Raw genomic sequence first — 17973 nt, forward strand, 5'->3', positions numbered from 1 at the left:
GTGCATGACTGAATTACTAATTCAGAGAATTCAAAGCTGTCAGTTCTGAAAGACCCTTCAAAAAAGCATTGCCTTCCCTATCAGCATCTCCCCAGGTAGTGTTTGGAAGAGTCAAAGCAGCCACCATGAAACTCACTGATGGAAAAGAAAAGCCTTTTAGAGACTTTGAGCTTATTAATGTTGTCTCACAAAATGTTTGAAACAGTGGTTCAGACTCTTGTTATCTCATAATGGGGCTTCTGAGCAGTAGCTGCTGCTCAAAAATACTAAGGTTACTAAGGCATATGATGATCCCCTGGCTTTACAGAAAAGCTTTCAAAACATTGCCTCAATTATAACTTGCAATCGATCGCAGGCAAAGACCGTAAGATTAAAAATAGAAGCCACGTTAAAAACATTTAAATAGTCGTCCTAGTTTTCTTGTGTGCAGGTGACTGATGACTCCAGAAGAAAAAAAAAAAAAAGCATCATCATTATTTTATGACCCATGAAAAATCTGTCTCCTTAAATATAGGAAGCGCCATTTAGGCACTACATAGCCTGTGCTGTAATGCAGAAGAGGACAGCTGAATGCAATAAGTACACTGGTACAGCTGTTCCTGAGTTGCCATGCCAGTCTGCCTTTAGCCTGTCGTGCAGCTCACCACTGGTGTCATCCCACTCTTGCTGAGCATCTGGTTTACCGAGAGAAAACGCAAAACAGCACAGTCCTCCCTCCTGCCGAGTCACCTTCTTAAACAGTGATGGCTCTGTGCAGATTTCCCTGCCAGGCCTATCCTGGGGACCAACACAGAGCTACCAGCAAAAGCATTTTCATTATCTTCCCTATGAATTTTCCACTGAGTAGCCTGCCTGAGGTCTGCTCTCCCTGGCAGCTCTCAGCTGAATTCTAGTTGCTACCACCTGGCACAGAAGGCTGAAGTGTTAATTACATTATCCTCACCAGCTAATGGAGGTATTTATTCCTTCAGCCTGGTAAGGAGAGATACATGTGAGCTTCTGGTAATTTAAAGGACCGTCTCACCTTATGGTAAGAAGAAGCATGGATAATGATGCACGCAGCAAAGACAGTTGGCTTTTTAAAGCATATGTGTCCACATGTGTGGGTGGGTATGTTCACATGGAAGCAGGCAATTAACAGTGGATTCCACCACTGTAAAAATTAACAGCCAAAGAGTTCTTTCTTACATTAAAAACAAAAACAAACAAAAAAACTTGGTGCTAAAGAAGCACTGTGTTTCAGTGTCTGCTTAAATTTATCAGACAGAGTCCTACCAGATTATTGACCTCAGCTGTCATATTCTATAATGAAGAAAAACTGCAACAGAGCTAATAGGGATCATTTACAATAATTTTTCTGCTAAACATAAATGGGGACTGGAAACAAACACTTCTTTAAAATAGGAAGGATTGTTTCCAGAGAAAACATGCAAATTTAAAGCCCATACACCATCTTGTACAGTAAGTAAAATGAAATACACGGATCTACTGAATTTTACTCATTCTAGTTCAGTAATAATGGATGACATTAATCCACTTCTGCCTGAAGATAAATACATGCTCCTACTTCCAGGGATAAAAAATGAAGCCCCAACTGAGCCCACAGTGCACCTTCTGAATATTAACAACTCTGCTGTTTCTAAGGACAGTAGTTACATTTATTGTTCTAGACAATAGTCTTTTTTCCACACAGAACAAATGTTTGGGAATAGGCTGCTCTTCTTCCATCTGTTTTTGTTTGGTTTTGTTTTGTTTTTATGATAAAATTAGTAGCTGTGGAAAGGATCCTTGTCATTATCTTAAAGTGAAAATAAAAGCAATACAAAAGTATTTGTACCCATTTTGAAGTGTATCCTTCATTTCAAAGATTTCAGTTTGAGAAGTTTTCCTTTCCAATTTGTTTTATAGTTTGCAGTTATGGAAGCCAATTATAGCATTGCTATTTAACTTTAAAAAAAAAAAAAAAAAAAAAGAATATCAGTGACCAATTCCCGGTGGGACTGGAATAAACAAAAAGGAGAACTCACTTCAAGAACGTTGAATCTTAGACACATCATTTTTGTCAGAGAGTAACAGGCAACTGGAGGAGTGTCAGAATCTGGGCTGATTGACACTTTTTCTTTTTTAAAAGCAAGCTTAATCTAAGTTTTATAATGTTGGCCTTGGGAAAGCACCAGGAAGAGAGGAGTCCTAGGCTTTAAAACTGGGATGGATAATTCTTCCCACTGGATAAGAAAAGTGAAAGCAGAACAGAAAGCCTGGAGCAAATGGAATATGAGAATTTTCATCAAAACATTTATTATCTAGTGGATTTAAAAGATGGAAAGTTTTCACTTGCAATTGAATCTCTTCTAGGGACCAGCACAGATCATGGAGAATCAGCCTCTTTAGAATTTGCAAAGTTGCAAAACGATCTTTATCTGTCATGATAACTTTTTTGGTCCAGGCTTCTTTTTGAGAGAGAAGACTATGAAAACTTGCCACACACATGCACAAAATGGCAAATCTTAATTTGATTCTCTCAAAGAAGAAGCCCACTGTCCTATAGACAACAATGCTTCCCAAGGAGAGGGTCGGTTCTTTCAGCACTCTGTCATGGTATAAACTTCTTCTGAGTAAAGAAGAGGAGTATGTACCAAATACTGAGACATGACTGTATGAACAACACATGGCAAAGACACTGCTGAGGAGAAAAAATCCAATTTCACTGAAGAATTACCTTTTGTCAGTTTGAACCCAATTAAATCTCCCTCTTACCATGAGGAAAAACTTTTGATGGAATTTTTCACAGTTAATTCGTGTGACCCAGGGTGCACTGATACAATGAAACAGAGAAGATGATTGCTTTAAAAAGAGGACACATCAGCAGTTTGTAGTAAGCCTTCCCAGTATCTAAAGAAACGAGGTTTCCAGCTAGGGACAGTCTCCCTTTTTCAAACCTTTTAACATCACTAGAATACTAAACAAAAATGGAGGCTATTTCCATGAGCTGCTGGAGCCCAAAGAAGCCACTGTGACCAAAAAATGGTTAGATTTATCTTCTAGGGTCCTTCTACAGTCCTAAGATGGACAGCTAGCAGGTAGTGACTGTCAGAAAGCTGACTCTTTGTTTAAGGAGTGTAAAAGAAGTAAGTAATGTTAAAATCACAGATTATAAACACATTTACAGTATCTTTCAAGTAGAAGCCTGCTGATTCAACAAGCTTAATACTTAATATAACCAAGAAAAGACTTAGCCAAACAACCTTGTTTTTTTAATTTCCCAACAGCTTTCGCTTTATATTTTTATTGCATACTCTTCATTGTAAATTATGCTTGAATATAGTTAAACTGTATATTAAAATATGAACATATCAAAGCACGTTTTTCTGAAAACAGGTATTTTTTCTTAACATTGTATTTCTGAATAAAATCACAACTTGCATATAATATGTATGTAGAAGCAAAATATACATGCTGTTTCTATTTTAATACTGGAAGAGTCTCTACCAGAATTTTTCACAGAAATAAAATTCCAAATTTCAAGCTTTTCTGGTTAAAATATGTATATTCTGCATCAAAGTAAACTGCACTAGATGCCATTAAATTTTTCCTTGTCGTAGCTCAGATCAAAACTTCCCATGGTGAGTTTGGCAATTAAATAAATAAAACAACACTGCAGCAAATACAGGACAAACTCATGAGGATTTTATTGTTATCCAGCAAGAGCTGAAAATTGGGTTTGCTCAACTTTACCTCCAAATCATCTTTCATGTTGTAAGCAGATCTTTCTTTAGGAGAGACCCTCTTTGTCATCTCACAGCTAGAAAATGCTGGATGTTTCTCTGAGGGTGCCAAAACCTTTCAAGCTCTTTTGGCAGAGCTGATGCTCAAAAGCTTGGACAGACCCCTTCACTGTGTTGCACTGTACTCCTTTCTAAGATAATGTCAGCTCTGGGCTATCAGCTTGAGTTTTAATTTGTGTCACACCCCAAGCTCCTATTCTGGTTATGTCTGGGCTGAGCCTGTATAAATTGAAAATAAATGATCAACATGCACTCACCTACGCATCTGCTGGCACTGCCCACATGGACAAGGCCATTGCGTGACACCTCAGATGCTCTGTGAGTGCACAGGTATTAAGAGGAATGCTTCTCCCCTTTTGTTCTCTCCTGATTGCATGCTAAGTTTAATGGCAAAAAAAACCTCTGACTTGCAAGGATCATAATTAAATCTACCTGTATTTCACTTTTTTCCAGGATAACTTTGGTCATACTGAAGAGGACGTTATTCTACTTGCAACCTCAGTAATATTTCCCATTATTAAACCAGGAAAAGAGAATCTAGCCACCTGCAACTACAGTAACTAAGTCCCTTTCTACTCTTCCCAGTAAACATCAGCTCAGATGATGCTGACTCTGCACAGACAGTTATTCTGTCCTCTAAGGTTATTTCTGGCAAAATCTGAATATGGAGAAACACCAAAGTAGAAATACATGTACATGGTCAAGAACAACATTGGGGTAAATTGAGGTCAATGCAAAAACTGGCACCTGGGTCCATATGATGTGTGCCCACAAGTTTTAGGACATTAAATTGAACTCTTACCTGCATGAGTTGCTGCTTCAGTTTCTGTATTTCTGATATGTTGAGCTCACTGAAGAGGTCAGAGACAGGGTGCAGAGATTCTCCTTTCCTACCCGTGGGAGTTCGGTAGTCACCATTGAGTTTCACAAGAGGCCCATGGATATGTCCGTTCATTTTGTCATCATTGTTGGGCTCACTCGCATCCTCTGCAAACTTTAATCCATCTACTGATATATTAATATGGTTATTATACATACTATCATTGAGGTTGATATACTGGGAGAGTTCCTTTCTCAGATTGTTCTTTTGCTCCCTTTCATTTTTTAAAGTTTCCAAGGCTTCCTCCAGCTGATGCTCAGCTATCTCCTTCAGCCGGATGGCGTCTTCTAGCTGACTGTTAAGCAACACTGTCTCCTCCTCAAATCGTTTAATCTCATGCTTTAAGCCTTCATATTCAACCTGAATTAGACAAGACAAAGAACATTCATAATACTAAAACTTGAGTCATGAAAACCTGCCATTTATCAGCCTTATTGAAATAGGTACTACAGAAAATATAAAGTTAAATACCAGGCATTGCCTGCAGCTGCAAAGAAATGTCTGCACAGAAAACGCAAGTGCAGCTTTCTCTGTTGAAGACTCAACTGCTCACTTTTTATGGCAGGTGTGAAACAGGAAATGTTACACCTTTCCCAAATAACTTATGACAATAAACAATGTATTTCATGGAAAGAAAGCTGTTTAGTAGCAGGTGTGCTAGTAACCATAGATTTATTACGAATTACCATTAGCAATGTTGGTATATCATGGTACAAATAGATCTCAGGTTAATATAGGCTGATTTATTAATTACAAGTGTTCCAAAGATTACTTCATATCTAAATTTTTACCAGATGTGAAGTCACTCAGGCATGGATATTCTAAAGTACCTTGGTGTCTCAGTAGTGTTCAAAAATATTGATGGAAGGAGCAGAAACTGCAGGAGAGACTCAACTCCTCTCTGTGTTACATGTTCTCCTTTATTCAAAAAGCATTTAATTTTAAAAATTGGACATCTAGCTATTCACACAATCACTTTAAACTCTGAGATGCCTAAACTATAGTACATTCAGCCACACAGTCCTTGAACTGTGTTTAGGGATGCCATTTTGGAGCACGTGGCAACCTGTTGTTGCCTGAAACACTTCCACCACCGACCTGGCACTGCTGCACCAGCCTTGGAAGGACTCACGGGTCCTTTGCCTTTGACAGCCCCATACACATTGCAGGATTTTATCAGTGTATTTACGTGCAGTGTGGGCTGAGGTAATCAGCTCTCTTCTTAAAGGCAACTCTGACATCTCCCACAACAACAAAAGTGCAGTCCTCTCTATTGCACCTAAAAAGAAGCAAAGCCTACAGAAAACCAATTCTAGCTTGAAACCAGTTGCTCAGCAATGTAAAGACAGTGCAGAAGTTCCCCAGAGTGGCACATCTTCCCTTGCTGGCCCTCCTCATCTTCCTTTTCACTGCTAAAAAATCCCACAGCATTGAAAAGGAAGACTGATAAAAATGATCATACTTAGATTTTTAGTTTAATATAAGCATTTAGTCATCCACCATTTCATTTCTAAGTGCCAAAAATTCCCTGAAATTCCCTGTATTGGGTGAAATAATTTGATGGTTTAGCAAAGAAGGAAAAGAACTCTGAACTTTCATGCTTCTATAAAAATAAAAATAATAAAAAAAAAAAACTTTTCATTTGAGATATTTCTAATTCAAATGAATATGCATTACTATGTGCAATTTTAAGCCATTGTCTAAAATATTTTTCATTTGATATATGTATGTATGTATGTTTTTAAACAAACTATAAGATTCTGGTGAATACAAAAACATTAGCCATTCCTTTTGGAGTAGAATGTTTATCAACCTGTCAAACGTCTGGTACTCATAAGCTTTTGGAAAGGCAAGCTTAAAAATCAAAGTACTAATCTTCAAATCCAGAGAATGAAAAAAATATTGAACAACAAAGAAAGTTTCCAAGTTATACTGAGAGAAAAGAAAAATCTGTGGTATTTTGAAATTTCCATTTAGGTACGAGGTATCTTCTGTGATTGTAGAAAGATGTTCATCTAAATATATATATAAATATTAAATCCAAACAAGTATCTATGTTTATAACTTAAAGACTTGGAGGGAAAGAAAAAAAAACAAACCGCAACAACAACAAAAAACACACATCTTCCATTTTTCCATTTTAAGTCCATATGAAAACCAGAGTTCTACATTATCCATACAGTAACCATATCATAGATTCTTGCTTACAAAAGCTACAAAAATGATGACAGTTTCTCACCAATACTTGTAACATATGGTTTTGTAAATTAGAGTAGTAAAATATAAAATGCTCTTGATATTTTATCTTGTAGATTAAAATTGGTTTTGGAATCACATGTGCGTGGGTATGTGATACAAAATGACTGACTTTTTATGTCATTCAAAAATGTGGCAATGCTTTTTCTCTCCCCAGAGTGCCAGCATTTGATTCCATTAAGAATGATATACTATGACAAATACAAACACTGGTAAACAGATTTTCTTCTGGGGGAAACTATGATGGTCCTTAAAGGGGTATTTATGTTTATTTTTCCTGTGAAGATGCCTCCTATGAGGTTGATGTGGAAAAAATATATTCCTCAAAGGCAAAATTTGCTGGCTTGTTAAGTAACTCTGACATAAAGATGATCTGCTAGAAATTCAGTTTCAGAGTGTGAAATAAGGGAATGACACCAACTTGCATTAATTGTGCATTCTCTGCAGCACTGCTCCATTGTTCTACAAGCTTCAATTCCATTTGTGCTAGTGGGGTAGAATAGCAAAGACAGATGAAATAGTGCTGCATATTCCTGCTGGAATAAGGCAGCCTTACTAACAGACTGCTGCCAGAAACTGCCGGTCTTAGCTATTTGATAAATGAACCATTACATAGCCTAGGATATAAAACAGGGTCTGCAAAGCAGTACTACTGCAATCTACTGGAAGTTGGGGAAATGCTGTTACAGAGCACTATGTTATGCTGGTGTGGGAAGTGTCTAAAAGAAACTGTTTCATCATCCAGATTGAATACGTACTTATTTATCATGGCAAGCTCAGTTTTCTGACATTAGAACAAATCTCTTTCATTCAGTTTAAAAGACAACTGTGTGCCTGATGACTTCCTCTGCAGTTTTTATATCCGGAGGCAATGGAAACTGTACTTTTGTAAAGGCAAGAGGACAGACCCAACCACTGTTTGCATCTGGATGTAAAGGGCTGTGATTTACCAGCTCCTGGGGGAACATTCTGCACTGCAGTGAGAATTACCGCATGCTGCCTTGCTGTCAGCTGCATGTCACTGCCACAGGGAAAACATAAAAGAAACTAGGAGCACCTGACACCCCTTTGCCTATTTTTGGAGCATGCCAAATGTGCAGGTTAGCATTGCTGAGCAGAGAGCAGCACTGGTACAGGAAAACCCAGTGAAAAGAAAGAAAAAGGAGAACAGGTAAAAGATTATTTCCTCTTTTCTCCACTTCAGACATGGAAAAGGAACACAGGAAACAAAGTAAGAGGAAACGGAGGGCTGACCTGCTCCTGCTGCTCGGCATGGAGGTCAGTGTGCAGGGAGGGAGGGGAGGAAACACAGAAAGGGAAAAGATGCAATCATGGATATGGTAATCGTTATCCCACTATTACAAAGTTCTGTGCAGAAATAGTCCCTCAGGATTTTCCCAAAACTGAGGTAAGGGCCACCTCATATGTAAAAAATGGCCAATAACACTGTTACGGAATAAACATCCAGCAAAAATCCAACTAAAAAAATACCAATACACATACACACACAAAGAAACTTCTATCGAAGTGTTCTGATTGATCACATCATGGAAACCTGAGAAAATGCCGTCATTTTCCAGCACAGCACCTAGAGTCTCCCAGTGCTTACTTGGTTCTGTTTCAGAGTGGACACCAGCTTCTGCAAAGTGATATTTTCTTCTTCAAGTTCAGTGTAGTCCTGCAGGAGCCTCGCCTCTCGAAATTTGTACTCTCGAATTTCATCCTTCATTCGTATCCTCTGCAGTTCTACCATTTCATTATTCTGGTGAGAGAAAAAGCAAGCACGTTAACATTTGTGCACAGCCCCTTTAACGATACACACTGCCTTTGGAAAAGGCCACACAAAAAAATTAATCCTGAAATAGAAAGGATTTAAGAGTCCAAATTAAAACAGCATCACCCTTTGAACTGAGGCAAAGCGATACTCTCAGGTGTGTGCCAGCAGCACAGTAATGAGAACATCTGATAAGGAAGCTTGATTAAAACAATTTCAAGATTAGATGTTTATTGAAATGGGAAGCCTGGCAGGGCTTTATCATCTCATTAGTTTTATTGCTCAGTGATACAGTTGGATCTAAATAAAATTACCACCTGTTTTCCACCAAAAGATGCTCTCCACATTCATACAGCAAAGCAGTGAATTACAGCATCTATTCTGCAGAGACATCTGTTACTCACTTGCTCGTATCAGCAGCATAGGCAGGTGTGGGACTCGCCATGCAGCCTGCTGGAAAGCAATTGTCCAAAACGGACAAAAGCCTTGGTGTGTGGGGCAGGACTTTACCTGCAGGGCCTGGGAACACACGAGGTCACCACTTTCATTTTTCCATTAGCAAATGTGGTTCCTGGACAGCCTTACGGGAGGTCATGAGGGATCGGTTGCACCAAGAATCACTTCCAACAGATTCCAGGCCTGAGTGCTTTTTACATCAAGGGTCAGGATGTTCTGGAAAGCCCCCTGAATCTGCTGACATAACCCTGATAAGAAAGCACTGTGGGAAGGTGGAGTTAACACAGCTGGAGGAGAACAATGACTGACACAGCGAGTAGGAGCAATGCGCCCCTCTGCTGTGATGAGCAGCCTGGATTTTCCTGATCAATAGAAACAGGTGTAATCGGTCACAGCTTTCTCCTGCTTCCAGCAGTAACTGAACACCGCTGCAGAGCTCCTGGAAGGAAATACTGCTGGGTCTCTAATGATGGGGCAGGGCCTCCTCTCTGCTGGGGTGCAATAAAGAGCACGTGGGGGAAGCAGTAACAGGTTTCTTTAAAAGGTTTCTGTGTGGAGGGAGGGCAATATATGCAGCCTTATATCCACCTGAAAGTGTGGAATGTTTAAGAAATCATTACAGCAGAAATTGTAGTCTGTGAGCTCTGAATATATCCATCTCTGCAGCTGACCCTCTAGTACTTAGAGATAAACCCACGTGGCCTGAATTCATAATAAACGGAGTTTTGCTTAGCATCTAGCTTAAATAAATGGTAATAAAATCCTGGGAAATAACACTACAAAGCATGAAACAAAAAAGAGTTATTAAGGTGACTCTTTAAAATGAAGCCTTTTTGTTAAAGAAAAATTAAAAAAAATCATCATCCCCACTCTGGCAGCTGTGTAAAAAAAAAAAAAAAAAATCAATCTGATTTCTTAACTAGAAACATGCCTTTGGTTTAAAAGATCCCCAGTGGCAAAAGAGTGACAGAGCATGAGATAAAAGTAACTCTTTGCAAATATTCTTGCATCCCTCACTTTCTAGTAAACTCATGAGTGAACTGTAGAAATGGCACCACAGCTTATTTCACAAGGTGAAGGCTTTTTATACCACAGAGCTGTTTTCATATATGTTGTTTCTGTCAGCACATCTGCAGCGGCAGTGTTCACTTATGCTTTTAGGTGTGGGGACATGGGCAGGACTGAGGCTGGTGGTGGGCAACACTGAATGCACAGCTCCGCCATGTCAGGTATAATCAAGGTATTCTGCAGTTCCCTGGTGTTTGCCATCAATTTCAGTCTTCAAAAGGAAGGCCTCTTCAAAAGAAGGATAGAAGGGGAGAGTTGCTGGTCAGAGCATCCTTTCCTTGCCTGCCTGCCCTATCTCTGCCTGCAGCACTGCTCTGTCACAGGGGACAAAAACTCATCTTACTTTGAAAAGATGATGAAATATTCTCTAACGGAAAGTGCATTTTATCATGGAAAAAACAGACATGGATAGTGGGTAATAATGGTGGTAGGGGATGGTTGGACCAGATGGTCTCGGAGATCTTTTCCAACCTTAATGATTCTGTGATCATTTTCCCTGCTACGAGATCTCTCCTTCTGTTTGCAAATGTCTGCATTATGCTGGCAGATTCCCAGCTGTGAAGTGCTCAGTTGCTTTCACCGTTTTGTATGAAAGGCAGTGAGTGCTTTCACATTACGGGGCAAAAGCCTGCTGTTGTCACAGTTTACAAGTGAGTAGCCACAGGAGATGCCAGACTCCCATTCTGCTTTCATTCATATGGAATCCCTGTGTGTTTTGTGCAGGTAAGCTGTTCTTCAATCTATACAAATATCTCATGCTGAGATTGTACTTTGTTACTGTCAGTAAACAGGATATATTTATTTCCATCAAATGCTCTGGCTAAATGCATTACCTTCTCATGAGTGTCTACTGCTATTTTGAAATATTTTAAATATTTTTTTTTTCTCAAGCAGACAATACACAGTTATAGAAGACATCTGGCTGTACTGACACAGCGTCATTAAGGTATCAATTTTTATTTGGTCATTGTATCAGCCCTCTTCTGAAGTGACTTGGACTTGTATGAGAACAGCAGGAGAGGATATAAAAACACAAGTCTCTCAGCAGGGCAGTTATCTATGTGAACCACTAGAGGACAATGTGACCCAACTTATTCTCCAATCAGTAAAATGATTCATAATTAAACTTAACTGGTAATCAAGCACTGAATGTTGAAACTTCCAGGACAGAGCAATTGATACGGGTGCTTTTACTAGGGCACAGTCTCAGTAGTTTTTACACTTTCAGAGAGGATTCTCCTATGAACTACTGCATCTGTAAATAAAAAACAATTTAATCCAAGAGGTGGAGCTAATGACATGTGAGTAACATTTTAATGTCTGGAAGTTATTTTTGCTCCTAGTCACCAGAAGAACATAGTGCAATGCTTCTAATGGACCCATGCCAGAAAAGCAAGAGGAAAAAAAAAAAAAAAAAAAAAAGGAAAAAAGAAAAAATGATAAGGCCTTTTTGTGAAACTATAACAAACAAACAACAGAGTCCTTGTCAGCATTGCATCTAATTATATGCGAACAGTAATTGTGGAAGATGTCAATCACATCATTCAATGCATGTCTAATGTAACAGAACAGACCACGAGAAATGAAAGACAGAGGGCTCCAGTTCAAAAATTGTGGAGCTAATGTTTGGGCTTTTCCCTACATTTTTTCATGCAAATTTTCATGAAAAGCTTTCATGAAAAAGCTTTCATCCTTACTGCAGTAAATTGTGCTATTTTTCATCCTACAAAACAGCCATGTAATCAGAAACTAATTAGATGCCCCAAACTACCCTGACAAAATCACTACTTATCTGCTGGAAAAAATGCAAGCATTAGCATGATACTGTGCGTTACTTTATAATTTTCATAACTCATGAGTAAGAGAACAATGGAAAAATTATATACTTCCGATTTAATGTCACTGTGTTATGGCTGATGCAGTACAAAATCTCATTTGATCTGATGACAGTTTTATTGCACTAGCAGTAAATTGAATCTAATAGAAAATTTACGCTTAGACTAATATCCATGATCTTATGTGTTTGTTGATAAGTCTCGCTTTCCTTTAAAGAGGAAAATAAAAAGTGCATTTTTTAGGAAAAATAACAATAAGCAAATAGTAGAAAATAAAGTTTAATAGAGTTCAAATTTAATTACCAACAGGTTGACTTTGCATGGGGAAATGGCTTAGAGGGCTACCAGCACAACTTTGACAAAAAACAGGTTTGGGTCTTCCTTCAGGATTATCCCATCACAAAACTAATCCTATTTATAAATGATTTTGTCTTCTTGCTACATATATTGTTTGCATCTATTTGGCAACATCAAACCATAAATAAATTCACAATAAATTAATGAGGAAAAAATTCAAACTCTAAACTATCTTTGATTCATTGCTTTTAGCAAATAGAATCATAAAATCATTCAGGTTGGAAGAGACCTCCAAGATCATCTGGTCCAACCATTCCCCAACCACTAATGTCACCCACTAACACATGTCCCCAAGCACCACATCCAACCTTTCCTTGAACACCCCTAGGGATGTTGACTCCACCACCTCCCTGGGCAACTCATTCCAATGCCTAACTAATCTTTCTGAGAAGAAATTTCTCCTGATTTACAACCTAAACCTCTCCTGGTAGAACATGAGGCCATTCCCTCTAGTCCTATCGCTAGTTATCTGCAAGAAGAAGCTGATCCCCAGCTCCTCACAACTTCCTTTCAGGTAGAGAGCAATAAGAGCCTCCCCTGAGCCTCCTCTTCTCCAGACTAAACAACCCCAGTTCCTTCAGCTGCTCCTCATATGGATATACACTTAGAAACTTTAAAGCTCAATTACACCTCCTATTTAGAAACCTCTGATGTGAATTGTGGATACTTTTTCATCTTCCTTAAGAAAAGGAAAGTCTATTTCTGCATCCTACAGAGATGTCTTCTACCCAGCATAGCAGGAAGTGAGAGGACACCACTGGAAAGCCATCCCTCCTCCTTCCTATAGAAGGAAAGAACCACAAAGGGACTTGCCATACCAGGCATGAAAAGTTCTGCAGACTTGCACACCCACAAAAGGAAATGGTTCTCCAAAAAAGTAAGAGTCTATACTCACTTTACTCAACAGGGGGCAAGGAGAATTGGGGTAAGTGTAGCTTTGGAAAATCCTGGATAAAGGCAAAGCATGAGGTTTCAAGCAGCACTGCCAGCTAGCAAGAAAATGGACAAAGAGAAAATGCTTTATCAGGTAGGATATCAAAATAGTGCTGTGCAATAAGGAGAGAGGTAATCTTGTTAACTTCACTGGCTGAACCAACAGGGCGGTGAAGCATCTGAAAGTGTTGGAAAGCCAGTAATGGCCTCCAGAGATATCCAGCTTGCCCCTGGCACATCCTGATTTTTCATTCTGAAGCAGACAGAGAGAAGAGAGGACAAAAAGGGGAACAGAAGAGCAAGGACCATTTTTCCTTTTATTTACTGTCAACTATTTTCAGTCCCCGGATGAGGTCCTCTAGACTTGCCTTGAAGTTTCTCTACCGCACATACAGGATTACTTACTTTCAACTGAAAGAATGATATTTTCAGTGTTTCAGAGGATAACAAAAAATACAATGGGATTTTGTGGATGACCTAGTCTCTCCTGGTCTGACATTTGTGTAGACTTTGCAGCCCTGATCCTGCTGATGAATCATAGATGTAGACACCCTAGCAGAGTAGAGACAGAGCGTCTCTTATAGAAATGTTTGTTCTTCCTTTTCAATATGTAGATACCTCTATATCCCAAAATAAATTACTTCAGAGATTCACTTTCCTTACTGTAAAAAGTCTGCATCCTCCTTTTTAATCTGAATTTATCTGATTTTGTCCTTCAAAACATTTAATCCAGGTGGCATTATTAGAGTTCATAATATCATATATGATCTAACCATCTGTATTGGCACACTACTTTAAAAGCACAAACACCTCTCCTACAGTAACCGAGAGCAGAAACCACTAATAATTGAAATGTTTGATTCTGATATTAAAACATTTTCCTTAGCTTTTGGTATACTATGCAGTCTCAAAAAAAAAAAAAAAAAGACATACTATTGCGAACAAGATCTGTAGAATAATAAGTACCTATAATCTTTCCCTCTTATGCATTTACTTGCACAATGACAGCATTATGACAAACAAGGATAAAAAAAAAAAAAGTGTTTGTTAGCTACAGTATGTTGAATAGAAAGCAGATTAAGATAATGCATGTTTCAAATTGCCTCACCAGCAATGGCTTTTAAATAAAGTGTTTTACAATCCACCTAATAATTTCACCGCCTGAGATTTTCAACACATTTAATTGGATAGATAAATCTAAAGAAGTTAAGGTGAATTTCTATCAAAAGCAATTAAATGGCCCATTTATGTAGTCACTACAGTTTGAAACCAATAATATTCAATGTTTTAAACCCTCCTACATATAAATCCTTATAAAATACTTATTTTATTGACTTTCATATGTAAGTATATATATAAATATAAAATTAACAAATGTTCTTATTATTTAGGCATTTAATTTTCCTTCTCTGTAGCAGGGGTACATAATATTTTAAGGACTTTTGTATAAATGAAGTATAAATATCTAATCATATATATTTACCTGGTGAACACATGAAAAATAATAGTTTGATCTTGACTGCATTAGTAGCACTCCATATTTTATATGGGCACCTTTAACAAACACTGTTGCAATATTCCTAAGAGTTCGTTCAAAGAAAAATAAACTTCACTTAACAAAATTGTATTAAACCAATGTACAAGGAAATCCAAACTCCAGGGTTACAGCACAGTTCAGTTCATATGATTCTTTCACATATCTGTGGAATGAAGTTGTGCATTTAAACATGAGCATGGCAAATGCTAAAATATTTGGCTGGAATAAAAAAGTTTTGCTGTGAGAAAGACATTGTGGAGGTCATTTTGTTTCAAGTTAAAATTCTGCTACTTATCTGTCTCCTGAAGCTCTGGTGGCATTAAACATTTCTGATAAGTGGGAGTATTTGTTTTTAAATGCCACATTGGCTGGGTCGAAGAACGAATTAAATACCTGGGCCTTGAAGCAGGCTCATAACAGCATCCCTCAAAACAAGAGCAGGCAAGGCAGGACTCGCCACCAAGAGTCTTTCCACAGTCCATTCAGACCAACTTTGGTCTTCAAATTTCTACTGGTTCCAGTGGACCACAGCCGTCCAGGGACCACCTCCGGCCCAAAGTCCAGTCCTGCTCTCTCCCTGTTACCCACTCTGCATCACTAATTATCCCATGCCTGAGCATGTCCTATTATAAAGATATCCTGAGTATGTCCTATTATAAAGATATTAAAAATAAATTGCGCAGAAAAAAAAAGTAATTTTTTTTAAAAGGTGTGTGTGTATTCATTCTGTGGCATTTTGGATTACATAGCCTTTTTTTCTTCCCAATTACAGACTTTCCTATGAGTGTTGTCACTTTCTAGCCACAATTAAGGAACCCAACAGAAGTGATTCTACATGACAATGCCTCAAGGCAGGGTTTTTGATGAAGGATTCACACAGGCCTTTTCAAGCTTGTCAAGAAACCCAGGGCTTGTTCTAAAGCTGAGCAGATCACTTGGGAGAGGCATCTGCCAGCTACACCATCCCTTTGAGAGGCCATCTGTCAGGTGCAAAGTGCCAAATTTCCTTCTAGACCCAACGGGGCACTGGCTGACCGTCAAATGAAAAGTTGTGCTAACAGGGTGTGGATTTGTGCTCCTCTGTTTAAGCTCATCAGTGGGACAGCTGCTGTTCCTGGTCCTGGACCCCCTTGGGCCAGCACTCTCTTCCACATCATCAACCAGATCAGGGGGCAACAAGCCACCCTCAAAAGCAAAACAAAGTTGTTTTTCATGGCATTTACTCCCTGCTACTGTTGGCAGGGTGAACACAAAGACACTTGTGCTAGCAGGAGGTAGGAAACAGGAACACGTACCATCTCTATTTTGGATATTCTTGCTGCTCAGCCACAAATACATAACTTACTTGAAATTCCAGAGGCAGAAACCCAGACCCATCAATGTAAACTGCAAAATTTATATAGCCTCCAGCAGGACTAAGATTTCACTGTATGAGGAGTGGAGAGGAGTGAAGTGAGTTGCTGAGGATGGGAGGAAAAGACACTAAAGGGGATACATACAAGAACCTAGATAAGAGGGGTGAGCTTTGGCTATTTTTGCACCCATTACGGTTGGTTGGTACAACAAAATATACCCCTGCTTGCTTTTGTGCTGCTTTCTGCTATACTACTCCACCTTTTGATGTCAGGATGTTTTCAGAGCTCCCTGCTTTAACCTCTCTCTGAGCGTGCCAGGCAGCAATTCCAACCTCCTATGCTTCAGGCACAGAGCTACACTCTTTGTACGGTTTCCATTCCCCATGGCAACTGCCTCCCCTCCTTAGGACTCAGAGCTATTTTAATTACAGCTTGCTGCTAGCTCAATCTTACATCCCTCATATTTCTTACACCGGCAACCCAGCTGCACTGCCAAGGGACATGTGCGTGGGGCCTGTGCTCTCAGCTCAGCCTTGCCATCCTGCACTGCATTACAATACCATCCAAGCTCTGCTTTCTTTCAATTTGCATGCCGAGCCAATCACCAGTCTTGTAAACACCAGCTAGAAGTTGTAGTAACAATGACTGCTGACAAGTGCCTTTGCTTTCCCCAGTTGAGCAGATCAGTTTGCTGTGGTAGAGCCCAGGAAGCTGAGAGCCTGTGGACACACAGACCCAGTGCTGGGCAGCAGAAAGAATACATCTGGTCCTGGGGAGAGTGCAGCTAAGCTAGCAGGGGGCTCAGTTCAAATTAACCAGGCAGGTAATTAATCCTGATCCACAGCTCACAAAAGATCATGGAAACCATAGAAAAATGGATCACAGAAGGGCCTCTGGAGAGCATCTAGTCCATTTGTCTTTCCCTAAATAAGAGCAACTACATCTATGTCATTCCTGATATGTCTGATCTCCTCTTAAACTCTTCCAACAATAGATCCCACCACTTTTTCCAGAAACTTGTTTCATTACTTCACTTTTGCCTTTCTCGTAACACTCTCTTGAATACTTAATCTGACCAGGTCTTTTGCATTGTATTGAGAAAACAGTTTTTACTCTCCTACCCACAAAAGACAGGAAAATAAATACATCTCTTCCTTTCTGCAGGAGCTTTCCATTTACCCACCATATCCATCTTTAGCCACCTCTCCCATACAAACAGAAAAACATGCTAAAAGTGAAGATTTCCAGATAGCTCCTACAACAGAGAAATCCTGTAAGATGTCCTTGCATGAAATATAGCAGGAACACGGAGAGATGGGTGATGATGATAAAGGTAACTAGATACCAGGGAAAAAAAATAATAGGAGACCCCAATTAACTCTCTACATTCCTTTTAGTGCAAGGCTCCTCACAAAGGATTGAGAGAGGAGGAATTCATTGAAAGAAGCAAAAAAGAAACTTAATATCTTTTAGAAAGTAGTATGAATACAGTATGAATAAATAACTAAAGGATACAATAAATAAATAAAACTATTCACAGGTAAAAAAGCCTATTTCTAGTAGTCATCTGCTGAGACACTCTCTGTTGTGCTGCAGAGGAGCTGCAAGAGTTCAGCAAAGGAGCTCTGTAAAAGCCCATGCTTATAGCACAGCTTTCCTTGTTATAATTATTCTTACAGAGTGCCAGCTGCAGAGGTGTTTTAAAAGCGCCTTGTGAACGTGCACACACCTCCTTCA

General features: G+C 39.1%; 1 protein-coding gene across 16 annotated transcripts in view; it reads right to left on the bottom strand.

Annotated features, from left to right (window-relative positions):
* Nucleotides 1–17973, bottom strand: part of BICD1 (BICD cargo adaptor 1) — a 172732-nt gene that overhangs the window by 42460 nt on the left and 112299 nt on the right. For all 16 annotated transcript variants that reach the window (XR_004254278.1, XR_004254281.1, XR_004254302.1 and 13 more), the window contains exons 3-4: nucleotides 8531–8683; nucleotides 4588–5025 (exon numbers count right to left, since the gene is read on the bottom strand). Coding sequence is in view for 13 of the 16 variants with exons in the window: in XM_032205270.1 (XP_032061161.1) it covers nucleotides 4588–5025; nucleotides 8531–8683 (591 nt within the window). In the remaining 3 variants the exon portion in view is untranslated. The remainder of the gene's footprint in view (nucleotides 1–4587; nucleotides 5026–8530; nucleotides 8684–17973) is intronic.

Source organism: Aythya fuligula, chromosome 1, assembly GCF_009819795.1.
Source record: "Aythya fuligula isolate bAytFul2 chromosome 1, bAytFul2.pri, whole genome shotgun sequence".
Taxonomy (NCBI): domain Eukaryota; kingdom Metazoa; phylum Chordata; class Aves; order Anseriformes; family Anatidae; genus Aythya; species Aythya fuligula.